Source organism: Gadus morhua, chromosome 20, assembly GCF_902167405.1.
Source record: "Gadus morhua chromosome 20, gadMor3.0, whole genome shotgun sequence".
Lineage (NCBI taxonomy): Eukaryota > Metazoa > Chordata > Actinopteri > Gadiformes > Gadidae > Gadus > Gadus morhua.
In genome coordinates, this window is record NC_044067.1 from 9,315,570 (window position 1) to 9,330,825 (window position 15,256).

General features: G+C 46.6%; 1 protein-coding gene across 8 annotated transcripts in view; it reads right to left on the reverse strand.

Annotated features, from left to right (window-relative positions):
* Nucleotides 1-15,256, reverse strand: part of myo1b (myosin IB) — a 52,791-nt gene that overhangs the window by 22,930 nt on the left and 14,605 nt on the right. For all 8 annotated transcript variants that reach the window (XM_030342739.1, XM_030342742.1, XM_030342740.1 and 5 more), the window contains exons 4-7: nt 7,006-7,100; nt 4,065-4,169; nt 2,251-2,297; nt 241-304 (exon numbers count right to left, since the gene is read on the reverse strand). In XM_030342739.1, the coding sequence (XP_030198599.1) occupies nt 241-304; nt 2,251-2,297; nt 4,065-4,169; nt 7,006-7,100 (311 nt within the window). The remainder of the gene's footprint in view (nt 1-240; nt 305-2,250; nt 2,298-4,064; nt 4,170-7,005; nt 7,101-15,256) is intronic.

Genomic DNA, 15,256 nt, shown 5'->3' on the forward strand with positions numbered 1-15,256 from the left:
GGCAATAACGTCTGTCATTACCAACTCGCTTACCTACTTCTCCCCCCTCCATCCACTGTGATTGGCCATTGAAAACCTTGACCAAGCGGTGTCACCACTCTTTCTCAACTCTGCCGCGGTTATGTGCATTAGGAGTTTCTAATGTCTGACCCCACGTCCCAGTGAGTGAGTGAGTGAACGAGTGCTGTTGACCCCATGACAGCTCTATAGAATATCAAGACAATTAAATAAGGTACTCACAGTTACTAATAACTCCTCCCACGGGATCTCCTTTGAAGTCAAACTCGATGTCCATGTATTTCCCCTTTGGAGAGAAAAAGTGCAGTTAAAAACCAACCACCATTATCATACTGAATGTAAATTAAAGAAAAAACATTTAAAAACACAATGAGACAAAATTAGAAAATAAGGACCGATGGGACTGAACCGGTTGAAGCACACTCAGTAAGGACGGTGCTTTCAAGGCCTTTAATGTCATAAGTCTACGACTTCACCAGCAAGAAAACATAGCAAACACACCTCGGCCACACACAGGCCTTCGAAGTCCCAATTAAACGGCCACTTGTACACCAAAAAAGCAGATAAGAGTTGATCTCGAGGAGATGGCGGCATAGTCACGAAACAGCAGCCACTCACATGGTTTCTCCAGAAGTAATTGGCTTCTGTGGAGGAAATTAGTGTTTTTTCTATCTAGTTCTTTTCAAAAAGCTGTAAGATACTATTGGAGGGATTGTCGGCCTTTTCGATGCGAGACTTGGGAGCCCAAACAGTGAGTCCAGTGTCTCAAACACTAGCTATTTTTTATACCACCCTCTTTTTTCCCCCTTTACTGTGGTATTTATAAACAGACAGCTGCCGATTGCTGCTGTGGCCAACGGCTTCCTTTGGCCAAAAAAAACAAAACACAGAAAAAAACATTCATATCCAATTCATGACAGAGGAAGGGACATCCTACAAAGAATCTTCCGGCCCTTTCTTTCTGAACATTGAAGAGGCCGTAGTGACATCTGAAAGCATCTGGTGCGGCATGAGGTGCCCATCTGCCCTTCCGGTCAAGGTTACCCATATATAAGCTGATGAAGGACCCTAATCCGTAATGCTCCCTGTTATGGCTGCATGTAAGCCCCGGGCTATGACGACACACAGAGCTCTCGGTGCCATTTCAGAAGGACATCGGTGCTTCTCATTTTTAAGGATGTCAAAAAAAAGATAAAAAAACACGGATGTGGCGGAGAAGTAATATTATTGGCACTTTAGCCGGTGCTTGCTTAATGACGCTCCATTATATAAATTATTAAAACAGCATTGGAGCTTCGGTTGTAGTTAGGGCCTTTTATAGCCTGGGTAAAAGTTAAAAAGTGTCATTTTTGTGACACATTAAAAACCCGCCAGCCTTTCGAAAAAAAGTGTTTTCGTTTTGTGTGGCCGCATCACGCGCTAGGTTTCAGTTTGACATGCTGTGAAACGTGGTTGACCTGACAGACTTGTGCGTTGTTGTTCGGCACCGGACGCCTGCCCCAGTCGGCAGTGGATGAGCAACAACAGGGGTCAAAGGCCGTGAAAGGACTAGAGGTCGCAGTTAAATCCCCCATGACATCCCCCCCCCCCCCCCCCCCCCCCCTCCCCCCTTCAACCAACTAGCTGCCAAGATTGCCGGCCTGCTAGCAAAGACGCTGGCCAGCTTGTGCACAAACGCCAATATTATGAAGGCCCGTAGCAGAAGGAGACAGTAGCTGCTCTGTGCAGAGGACAGAGGCTGGAGTCATACCGTGTTGGAAATCCGAGATGAGCATAAAACGAACAGAAAATGAAAACAGGAGACCAAGAATAGCTCCCCGAATCGCTGTAATGCGCTGCCAATGAAGTGATTGGGTTGCCAAGGCACTAAACGCCTGTCGTTTTATCACTGTTGCATGGAGATGAGGCCTAGCGCTGCCGTGGGACTGTTTGACGGGACTTGCACACAACCAATAGGTCCACGAGTCGTTATTGTTGTAGAATAATGTTTAAAAATTAACATGCCAATAGTCCCAGAGTCCTCTTCTAGCTCAAAAAGCAGATAGAGAGAAGCAGCAACAGAGTAGTAACAGAGTAAACAGTTCAACTGTGGTCGGTCCGGATCAGAAACGTCAGAGCCCTGCTTCAATCCTCCACAAATGCAGCCTAATTTGAAAAGGGTGCAGACACTAAATTGAATGGAACCACACACACAGTCACACACACACACGTCAGACACACACATATACTCACAAATCTGGAGGAGTTGTCGTTCCTCACAGTTTTCGCATTTCCAAAGGCTGAAAATGAAGGGGGGGCAGAGGATTAACTGCAATGTTAAGCAAACAAACCAGTCAGACTAATTTAACCGCAATGCAAAATCCATTCCAGAGCCAGAGCCCAAGACCTAATAATACTTGATCCCGAACCATGAGGCACATCACCCCAAATAGCCTTCAATCCCATGCAGGCTTGATCGTAAAGCCATTTGTATTGATGAAGCCTCATAATTCGGTTTGGATTAAGCAAAGTGCTTTGGTTTACCGGCTTAGGGAAAGGACATGCGCTGATGCGGCCACATGAAGGCCAAATTGTTGCATTCACACAACAATAGAAAACGTGCTGTCATGGTGTAACAAAGACTTTTCCAATGTCTGTGTTGAACTAGACCAAAGTTTTCCCATGCAGGCTCACTCTCATGTTCTCAAGCAGGGAATGTTCTCTTGTTATGCCTTTTCTTCACTCCCCTATCTAGCCCGTGTCTTTAACATGGAAACTTTGTTAGCGCACTGCAATATGAACTACTGCTGATACTAGTTGCGAATTAAAGCTGCTATTCAGCCCAAAGAGTAGAACACAATACTAGCTACGTTTCCTAAAAGTCTGACGACCTTTAAATGTTAGTTTGCAAGACCTTGATAATAGTCAAGTCAAGTTTACTTGTATAGCCCTTCATCTCATTGACAGTCTCAAATGGCTTTACAGGCCAATTATGTATGACACCCTGCTTACCCTGGCACCCTAAGGGCTAGTAAAAACTCCCTTAATTAACAAGGAAGAAATCTGCAGAAGGAACGCACAGTTGGTGATCCCTCCTTCCAGGAATGCCAAGAGTGCAATGGGGGTCATCATTAACATAACATACATAGACGTGATATAAGCACACTTTTAAAGAAATAATTAAGGGAAGGTTATTGTGCACGGTGTTGGGGCTCTGTATAATAATAATCACGTTAAATAGCGAAGAGAATAGTTAGGGAGGCTAAAAAGGGGACGGCATTAACCCTCGTGAAACAAAAATCATAAAGATAAGACACCAACTTGGAGCGGACTGATTTTGCGCTCGCTAAGACAAAGCGGCGTTGGCCGGTACACTCCATTCTGTGAGCGGAGATGATCACCGGGCTCTCCCGTTCCCCGGTTTACGAGCCATTACAGAGGCGAGGGCTAAACTCTTGCAGATGTGCTGCAAGAGTTTCTGCCTGTGGCTCGGCCCTTGGCACACAGCTCTGTCGTTCATGGGCATTTCCTGTCTGCTCGCCCCCCCCCCCCCCCCCCCCCCCCCCCACCCACCCCCGCAATTAAAACACAGCTGTCCCTGTGCCAGCACTGGGCTGAGTGGGGCTGCAGGCCAGGGTCCCCTACATGTGTGGCCGAGCATGTTGTTGGGGAAAGATGTACCACGGTGGGATCAAAGGGGCTGGTGTTCAGGACAGGATGAAGACGTTGCATAAACGTTTTTTTCCCATAAAGAATGAAACATTTTCAGGTCTGTGTTATCAATAGGGTGTGATAATTGTGTATTTAATGAGTATATCCCATAGACTAAAACACTTTGGTGGAATTAACTCCGCAAATCCAACAACAGCCTGGGAGCGTTTGACTTTATTTTGTTTTAACTCAACCTTGTTTCCGACTTGCTACCCACCACCGAGCTCTGTCGCGGTGACGCGGGCCGTGGCGTCACAACAGAGCCGTTACTCGGGGAAGTTTTGCTTCTTCCCCAGACCCTGTGGTGTGGTACCGTGCCAGCCGACACGGAACGCGCCAGACGGATCATCACTCACCCTCCAGCACGGGGTTGGACTGCAGCAGCTGTTCTTTAACCTTGTTCACCTCCTGGCCCTTCCCACACACCGCCGCCACGTAGGACATCACCAGCTTACTGGCCTCTGGGAAGCAACACACACACATACAGACACGTTTACATTAGCACAACCGTCTCCCCGAAAGTCCCCCTGACATCATCACCCCAGAGCCCCATTTGGTGCAGGGTGGGGCGCACTGGACTTGTCTGGGAGTGCAGAACGAGGGGGGAAGAGGCCCCGCACTTTCACACGGCCCACCGACACCCTGCCTGTTTGCTTAGATGGGGATCATTATTGCATCAGATCTTCATCATCGTCATTGTTAATATGATGAAAGTTCGATGGGAACCAACATAATTCTAAACAGATGCGATTACCGGGTCGGGTTGACCTCAAGGCAATTTGATTTGCAGACGTTAAGTAAACACATTAGCTGCATCGTTATATCTCTAATTTAATGAAGATTTGATTAGATGTTATAATGAAATCTCAAGTCAAGCACAATGAGCAAAAAAAAATTTGACTCCATACATACACTGTAAATGTTTTAAAAAAATATACATGACATCACTGCCAAGCTTTACAGTTTAATCTGTGCATCAAAATGCATTTATAGACCACCATTTACTTCGCCTGGCTCAAAGTAAAAACCGAAGAGTGAGCCAGGGCCAAAATCACAGGCCACCGACGTCAGAGTCAGGAGATTTTGAGAGTTTTTGATTTGCAAGATGACATAGGGTCGCCGGGACATCTCGCGCTGTCTGGAGCAAACGTACATGACTCATAAGAGGCGCCTGCCAACATCTGGGGTTATCAGTCCGTTGCACGCGTCACCGTCGACCCAGACGCATGACACTGGTGACAGGCCGAGCGGGGCGCAGGGACTTGGCCCCGACGAGCGGAGACCACGGATGGGCATCGACAGCCAGACGCGTCCAGACACACTTCACATTCTTCACAGCGCGGAAGACGATAAGCCAAACAAAACGACCGCGATAAAAGACGGATCAGATGTCGGGTCTTACAGAAAGGGTAAAGAAGAAAATAGACATTGTTCCTCGTTTTTCCAGGCAAGAATTCATCATATCAGGCAGGACTTTGAAAAGTAAAAAAAAATAAAGATTTATCTCGCTTTACCATCAGTCTGAGGCGAGCGGCTTTTACAACACTTGCCCAAGGCTATGCGGGCATCTGCGAACATCTCCTGATAACATTTTTGTCCAAACTCCAGCACCCTAATCAGTGGAATCTTAAACCTCACGCAGAGAGAACGCTGCCCAACCCGTACGGCGATGACGGTGACCTACAGAGAACTAGGCAGGCCATCTTTGGCTGTCCCGCATGATGGGGAAGATTACCCTAAATCCAAACTGGTCTACTTTATGGAGCAAAGTTATTAAAGCTTTAATGAAAACTGAAATGTTCTGCACCGCTTTTAATCCAAACTAATGTTGGGTCACTTGTAATATTTGTTGTTAATTTCGTAGAAATGCGATGATGTGCTTGGTAAAAGGTTTTCACAACATCTCGCCGACTGGATCAGCAAAGGCGGCTCATCTGACCTGCATGTTCATTCTGCCGCCACTCCCTGCCCCGCATCAACAGCATCAACTGTCTCAGAGATAAACAGGTTCCCCGAGTCATCCTCCATGTTGTGCTTAATCCTTTATTTTGGAATACCAACTCTGGTGATATAAAGGCCAGCCCCCGATGACATTTTACACAGGGCCATATGGGAGTGTCACAGAACCAAATGGTGATTGTTTTTATTCTGCTTTGGGGAAAAGGTCTGCACAGTGTTGAAAAAGTTTCGGTCTGACTCTCTTGTCTAGACAAGCAGAGGGTATAAGTTTAATACAGCATGATCGTGGGAACTGTTTCAAGATGCATAGATACACATAATTCCTCCAATCTCAAAGGGAAAAATACATTGGGTTCTTTAGTCTTCCCTTGCTCTTGCTCCTGTAAAAACTATTATAGTTTAATCATGAAAATTGTCAAAATGTAAGAGGACATTCTGCTGCAGTCCAATAGTCTTGGAGTGTAAAATAAACTTAATCTTGCTTTAACTTGGAAAGGCCTCACCTACTGGAAGAGTGATCTTGTCCAGATAAGAAACTGGTAAAGTGAGTCACCGAGTGTCATTCAGTAGGAACCACGCCCTTGAGTCATATGTTTGGAAGTGATACAAATAGACACAACAGTGTCTATAAATGGTGGTGTCATATAGAGCAGACACTGTATACCAAGTTCCTTGAAGTTCAATCGTTTCATCCACTTAGAGAGAAACCCTTGTGCATTTTTTTTTTTTAATCATGATTCAAATAAGGCATGATGTTCAAGTTTCCCCAAGACCTAATTCGCCTTACTAATAACCATAATGAACAAACAAATACACCAATACAAACAATAAACTAAGTGTACAGACTGTATGTCGGTACGCATAAGTCCTTTGCAATCCAGATTGCTTCCTTCTTCGAACCATGTTTATAGTTGTTTTGCAATGGGGGAGGGAAGAAACAAACCTGTTTTAGTTGTGAAAGTGTCGCTTTGGGTAAAAACACAAACCTTGGTGTGCCGAAAACTAAACCGTTATCTTGGTGACCTCAAGGCAAAATCATGGCCTAATCTCAGTCCTTGCAGTGACCTATTTCCTTATCAAACGGTGGTGTGGAAGACACGCTCTTGGCAGGCCTTAAGACGCTTTGAGCAGGTGGCTGTTGTTTGCAGGCAGCAGATAACAAAGGGGCCAGCGGCAAATTCAAGGCCTTCGGGGAGCCATTAGCTAGGTGGTTGGTTCATCTCCTTGGGTCCGTCATTGTAAACCACAGCCATTTCAACCAAAGGACGAGGGAACATTTTATGGGTGAACAGCAGTGTGTGGTGTTACGGGCGGGGTGTGCTCCGGCGGGTGACTTACCAGTCTTCCCAGCACCACTCTCCCCGGTGATGAGGATGCACTGGTCCTTATCCTGGTCCCTAAGCGAGCGGTAGGCCTCATCTGCCAGAGCGTAGCTGCAACCCACAAGAGCATTCTGTAAGTATACACACTGTTACTAGAGTCTCTAGGCAACAGGGGCCAAACAATCAGTTATGTCATATTGATGAACAAGGCTGGAGCAAAAGCTAATTATTAATTATCTAATTATTAATTATGTTGTATCATCATGCCACTGCATCAGGAAGCTTTAATGAGCTCTATTAGATAAGCGTTTTACATAATAGTTTCTCCTATTGATAGAGTGTGTGTGTGTGTGTGTGTGTGTGTGTGTGTGTGTGTGTGTGTGTGTGTGTGTGTGTGTGTGTGTGTGTGTGTGTGTGTGTGTGTGTGTGTGTGTGTGTGTGTGTTGTCATGTCATCCATTGTCACACACATTCCAGCAAAGGCACACAATGGGAAATTGGGACAATTGGACCACCCGCTAAACATGAACCATTGGTTATTGTGTTGCCCTTCATGGGAACCGTGCATGCTGATTGTTGGGAACCTGGGTCTCCGGTGTCACATCCCTATAGCAATATCCTCATACAATCATCCCGGGTACCAGCTAGTATGATGCTACGAGATGACGCTACGAGATTATGCTAAGAGATGATGCAATTGTACAACTCCCCTTTGGCAGGCAGATAATATGCTTCAGAAGCTTCTGAAACCGTGTTCCAGCTTTCTTTGCCGGGAGCCCACAAGACTTCAAAATTGGGCTGTGAGGTCTGCCTTTTTTCCCCCCATCGTCTTTTTTGCGACTTCATTTCTCAGGAATTCTTTCCAAAGCCACGACTAATAATAGCCGTGATTGTTGGGAAATGTAGCATGTCGTTTTCGACTTTGCCCTCAAGAATCCTGACAGAACTCAAATCCTGTCCTCGGTTGAGGAGCCGGTGATGGTTGGAGACAGGGATAAGGGGTATTTGGCTTCTCCCAAAGGACCCTCTGTCAGTAGGTCATTGTCAATTCTGGCCTGAGCTGTCCATACTGGCAGAGCAATCCCACAGCAGTGTGGTTTCAGGGAGAAGTGGGTCGAGTGCTCAGAGGAAAAACTTCTATCACACAAAAAAGTCCCCCTGAATGTGTCCTAGACTCCTTGGGCATAATCAAATAAAATGCTACAAGGAAATGGGAAAAATTAGCAAGGTAAGCAGTGAGGTCTTATCTAGGACTACAGTTTAATCTTAAGGACTAATAAGTCGGGGAGGTTATAACGTATAATAGCATCGAAACTTGCACCCCTTGGTATCTTTCACTGAGACAATGCTTCATGCTTTTCGACCAAGAGAGGGCCTTTCAATCATAATTACATGAGCTCCAGTTGACAAGATGAACTGATTGAGGTGGAGGTTTAGAGCATCTTTGGAAAAGTGAAACCAAAACCAAGAGCGGCCGGTGTTACTGGGACCGATAAGTAGCAAGGTCTCGGGATGGAGAGCCTTCCAAAGTGTGAGGTATGGCTAGAGGGACGGATGAAGCATGTAATGCATCAAAAGAAGGCTGAATGTTCATTGACCCCCGTTGAAAAGTTGCTGATTGTTGCCGAGCAATTTTAAGGACACGGGAAAGCCTGGTGAATGCCTTCCAGACCTCAGCACCGTATTAGCCTGGCTAATTGAGCTTTTGGTTCTGCAACATCACACAGCGTTCTAGGCCCCGGACCACCAGCACCGGTCTCATACATCTTACCCTTTCTACTTTCAACCCCTTTACATCCGCACCCCAACCGTAATGTCCCACACACACACATCTCATCAAGCAAGCCCAGGCAGAACTGCGGAAATCAGGCCCCAATGTTATCCCCTTTTAACCAAATGTACCGAGCCCAATCACACACAGCCACCAAACGAGGCCAGCTTTAGCCCCTTCTCTAAGCAAGCTTTTACCCTCGTCCCTCTAACCCCTGCTTTTGTGTTTCACTGACAGGCTGAGGGGGTTGGGGTGGAGGGGGGGGGGGGGGGGGAGGTACAATCACGTAATCACTGAAAAGTGCCGGGCAGCAGAGCAGATGTCTGCTTTGTGGGACAGCCTTGTCGTCACAATGAGCAAACATCACGCAGACACATTATCCTGCCCTCAGAGAGCGGCTGGGGCCTGCGTGGATAAGGCAGGGCGAATGGGGTAAGGGGGAGGGGTTTGTAGGGGTGGGCGGTCCCCCCCTTCTCCATCGGTGAGCCTCTATTGGCCGCACGGCTCTTGGCATGTCACAGCCAGAAGGCCGTCCTCCGTCCTCCCTCCGCCCCCAGAAAAAAAAGATCATGCATAAACAACAGCGGAGAGCAGGTCTTATGAATATGAATGGGCTACATTAGAATGAGAATCGACCAGCAAGCTGCTGGTCTGTGCATTGGGAGGTCCCAGGGCAGGCAGGGGGTGTCCAATCAGCAGCCAAACCTTGGCAAGACGAAATGCAATTAAAAAAAAAAGGGGTAACTAAGCATAAAGGGAGCGTTTTGTGTGCGTGCAGTATGGCACGCACCGGGCGTGACCGGAGGGAGCAGGGGAGGGAGGGACACCGCGCCGTAGACCTTGAAAACCCAGTGGGCTGAACAGCAATTTGTACGTTAAAATAATGACAAAGCGCGGAGCCGATCGGGAGCAACAAAGAGGTACACCTTACCGCCGGCCTTTCATTGAGAAGACCTACATGTGCTTGGGATAGCAGTGGGGGGGGGGGGGGTAGAGTAGGGTGAAACCTGGGGCCTTCGGGCTGTGGAGTGGCGCCTAGCAGCCGCCCTTCATGCCAACCAACGGGCTGTAATTTGGCTCGCTCGTGGCAAGCGGTCGGGGCAAAGCCACACACGCCGGGGCCACGCGGTAGGCGGCGGAAAACCAGCGAACCTCGTCTGGCCCCGGGGCCCCCAGCTGGGGCTCGGCGTAGGGCCACGCTAGGGCGGAGTCACCACCACCACAGCTTGAAGGCTTGATTTATAGGCCTTAATGAAGTAATAACGCACGGAGGGAACGGAGCCTGGCTATTAGGGGCTGCTGAGTCAGGCGGGGGACGCGGAGATCGTCCTCACGGCTCCCTGAGAGCAGAACCGTGACCGACAACACTTTTTGCCAACTTGCATGAAAAAAAAGTGTAAGGCTCTTTTTCTTTTTTTTTTTTTTAACTAAACATGTATCTAACCGGTCGGCTGGTGTACAGTGGGGCGACAGGGGGAGCTGTCCTTTGTACAGTAGCTGGTGATCTCATTGTTAAGAGGTCGCTTCTCCGGAGGCTTCAGGAAGTCCGTCTGGAACGCAGATCCTGCCGACCAGGAAGGCCCTCCAGACTCTTTCCTGAGTCTGGAGGGCCAGGTGGCAAGGGGAGGCGGAGCTCAGCACTCGCTAGACACCACACAGTCGCCCCGTCACACAGAGTGTTTGCAAAGACATTACTTTAAAGGGATAACACTCTCGTCTTTCAATCGTGTTGGAGGTGGATTTGTGGAGTCAAACTGTATTGTCAATATCGGTCAGCCCATCAGCCTACAGCAGCAGAGTACTTAAAAACACATTTGATTTACATGTGCACGTCAAGACCCACCCCCACACACACACACACACACACACACACACACACACACACACACAGACAGACAGACAGACAGACAGACAGACAGACAGACAGACAGACAGACAGACAGACAGACAGACAGACAGACAGACAGACAGACAGACAGACAGACAGACAGACAGACAGACAGACAGACAGACAGACAGACAGACAGACAGACAGACAGACAGACAGACACACACACACACACACGAGAAGAATAGGAGAATATGGTTTGGACAGACGGCGTCCATCTGTGGCAGTCCTGCTATAAAAACTCAGGGAGGGGAAGCCTAGTCAGCAAACGGGACAGGAAAACTATAAATAATCAGGCAGCACAGCATCACATAAACCATTACAGTCACAGACGTGGACTCCCAACAAAACACAGGGAAGCTTTTGTTTGTCTTTCAGCAAAACAGACAGGGCAAAGAACCTCTGGCCCGTAAGCCACCTCATATAAAGATTGCTGCTTAAAGTGCTTATTTAGCGCCCCACACTGCGTCTCCACTCTCTTCAGCTGACCCCCGTATGACTCAGAGGGGGTTCAGGACTTTAGCCTAGCTCAGTGCTCAGTAATTTTGTTTTCTGTGGCCGGGGTGAGCACACTACTTAGAAGTTTTTGGGACTGCTTCTTGAAAAGAAAGAAGGAGAGAAACAGGGAGAGGGGGGGGGGACTGAGGAATCCCGTCTCTTGAGCGAAACAGAGTTTTGACCAGTAGACAAAGCAGGGTTTATTCTACGAACGTGCATACGTGTGCGTCTGACACTTGATTGTTTACTGAAGACGAAATAAAACCTCGGGGCACATTAAACAGCAGAGCTGCAGATATAACAAGGCGATTCGCCCAACCACCCACCTCTCCGCTTAGAGCTGATCACAGCCCCTTTAAAAACTAAAGAAGAGCTTGAAATCTAAGAGAGTTGGTTGAACGGCGCAATCATTTGTCTGCCGGGGTCTACCACCGAGCCACCGAACCCCACTGCCAAGCTTCTCCCCGAGTGCAGGAATCCAAACAACTGCCCCAAAACGACAGAGAACTGATGTTCTTCACAGCACAATTGCCCCAGGGCTAGGGGATGGCGTGACAAGCCCCCCTGGGAGCCTTCAGTCCCATGGATGCACAGCATACCGCAGTAAAAGATCTTGAACGCAGAGCTTGGGGATTCAACATGCACTTGCCTCCTTTTGGTCTCCTTAACCTTCAGTCTCCAATACTAGGCTACAAAGTGAAGCGGAAAATGGCACAATTCACAAGTGCCAGATCCATGTATATGCCTTGTGTAATAAAGACTTGCATGCACTTTATATAACCTACTAAAGGATTAAATGAATGTCCGAATCCAGCACACAAGAAGGAAAAGAATCTGAAAATAATGGATCCGCGGAAATATTCTGGTAATACTAGTCCCTAGGGACCTGGTATTTTAGCTATATGGGAATGTTTCAGCTGAGTGGAGAAGTGACCAAATATATCCATTCGTTTTTAGCCCCCAAATTGAGGGCTTAGAGATAGGGAATACTCACATCTTTCCTAAAACGCAATCTCCTTACTGTTGGAAGTATACAGTAGATTAAATAAATAGAATACGAGGTCAATTGAATATACAATAGTGGATTATATTGCTCAGACAGGACGTCACTCCATATTTGAGTACTTTAGCCTTAGTTAGTCAGAAGGATGTCTACAGCTACAGCTAGACACTCAGCCATTAAGAGGGCCTTTGTAGGACAGAGTCTCTGGACATCTTGGGAGGAAGCAGTGGCCTCGGGACGACCCGGCCCCAATTACTACACAGTCCAGATCAACAACAAGAGGCTCTGTCAGTCTAGATGCTAGAGCCATTATGGGTACGACAGGCAATACCGGATTGCCTGTTGTACTATTAACGGATGTGGGTCTTCCTCTCACACCCAGTTTCACTTGTAGCATTTCCCGAAATCCAATGGTAAGGTAAAGCAAGCAATAACCAGGCACATTGTTTCCTTCACCTGAAGGGTGACATGAAACAACGAGAATCCGTCGGGAAAAAACAATCTGTGGTGAGAAAACAAATTGCAATCCCGATTTCGGATTTGCTCAAATTGGTTTTGCTCGAGTTGATTGGAGGCATGTGACCCAACAAAATGTGTTCCAATGTTTGCTATATGCACTTGGCCGCATCAACAACCAAAGATTAGACAAAGTAACAGGATTTTTTGTGTGCTTCCAAAACTACCACATATGTAATTTACAGTCCAAGTCATGGTAAATATATTAAGGAATGTTATGACAAAGAAAACACAGCACAGCATTCATGATAAGGGAAATAACTGTATAAATAGACTCATGGGCAACAGCAGTTTTTTTCCGCAGCCCGTGTCGAATCAAAAATCAGATTATCGTCCGAAGACTGGATTTAAACCCTTTGTACCCGTCATGTAATATATAGTACACAATTAACGATCCATTTCACCTTTACACCCAAAACAAAATTAATCTTTGGCTTCAACATTTTACTGTCCCTTCTTGGTAGATTGCAAACAGTTAAGACCTTGGTTCTGGCGTTTGATATTGGCTTGGTTAATGATTTACCCAATTTATAATAATTTTGTCAATATCTTCCCGTTAGGGCCAAGTCACATGGTTATATAAGCTGTGTATACAGATAGTGGCTGCCAGCTTTTGTTCAGGCAATGAATGGAGGAGGTTTTACATAGATGCCAGGCGATCCTGGCAACAATAGAGAATCCATAAACCATCCCCTTAAGATCACAAATATCAACCGAACAATGGAGGCCAGGCCCAAGGGTAATTACCATGCTGTATTTAACAACGGGGCGACACACAGTATGGCGAAAACAACTGTGTATTTGTATCCCTACTTTAATTTAATATTTGTCCATTGCCTTGGCCCGGCCAACCGAATAAGTTTACAAGTGGTAAAATCACAAATGGCCCTCCTAGATTTCAGTTGCCACCCAAAGCTGTGCTCACAGTTTTTCAATCATTGAGGAGTCGATTAACAAATATTAAAACTGTGGAGAGGGAAAAGCGTCACTGTTCAGGTCCGTACTTTGAATATACATAACAAGGCTTTGTCTACAAACTGATGTTCTTTTCATGTAAAATAGATATTTGCATTTTCTTATCACACTTCAGAGATAAGGAAAACTGTTGGAGAGAAGATGCACACACACTCACACACACACAGCTAGGACATCTAACATCCCGCCATCATATCTCATCTATTATGCAATTCTCTCTCTGGCTCTCTCACCCACTGTTCCCATCTGATGGCAACATGGCCTTTCACAAGAGCCCAATTCAAACCACCTACTTGCAGCCAGGTCTCACTGTAAGCACAGAGAAGATAATGCACTGTGTGGGCAGTCTCAAAGTCAAAAGCAAATGGTTGTTATAAAACACCAAAACACAATCACACCTCACAGCAGGACTGTTGCAGAACATCCACATAGGTGAGGTGGCTTAAATGACTCACAAACTAAGGAAAAATATTAATCAAATGAGGACAAACAAAAGAAACAGTAGGCAGAGAAACATTGCATCATCTTGACCTTGCACCCGGCCAAAACAGGGTGTGAAACCAAGGAAGCAGATTATATTTTCCATCAGTGTGGTGATTACAAGATAATAAAAACAATGACGAGAGGTTAGCACCTTTCCCTTGATGCCAGATCAGAATAAGAAGAGAATGACAATAAAAAAGGATAACCAACAGGCAATAAAAACAGCATTTCATAACGATTGCATAAATGGCATCCTTGTTCCCTTGGCTGCACTTTGTTGTGTCCCAACACTGGCGTGCAAACAGAGGTGTGAGGCTGCGACTCCATAAACAGGTCCAAAGTTCATAGTAAGTTAATGTGGCCGGCCCCCAGGCGCCAATGATCACGGGCACATAATGCCTCACCGCCGTTTGAAAACCCTCAACATCATCAGACAGATCTGGGGATCGCCCGATGAAATAAGGCTGTAGAAATATCTGGCTGTAGAAATATCTGCAGCTCATCAACTGAACAAAGATGCCAGGAGATTGCAGCTGCAATATGGCCAAACATCTTGCAAAGACTCCTAGATAAGAGAAGGAAAGGCCATCCTCCACTGTGTGGCACATGCGTGCCATGATCACGTTAAAAAGGGCTGCGTTTCTAAAGGACCAAATCAGGGTCTGATGCGGACATTGAAAGGATTTACTTGAAATGGCAGCCCCCCCCCCCCCCCCTCATAATTTGTTAAGCTTGTTAAATAGCATTTTTCCATCTTTGAGGTCCGAGAGCAATTTTACCAGGATGTTAATAATTCACACCACTCTCTCTCTCTCCCTCTCTCACACACACATAACCACCCACATGCACACACTAGAGTGAAAAGTACGCTTTCTCAGTGTGATGTCGGCCTCACAAGCAGCCCTTACAATTAGCGTACTCCCCCGTGCAGTCTGGTTTTAATCAGGGCTTATACCACACAGATCTGCAGGCCCTTCCATGGCACCCTCCTGAAATTATCCATACACAGGAGGGAGAGAACGAATGAATGGATGTATTCGGTCAAAGGGCACGAGGGCTGCACCCTCTGAGTGCATCTCGACAGATGCCGTAAACAACAGACACACGCCAGCCTTTTATATTGAGTTGGGAAAA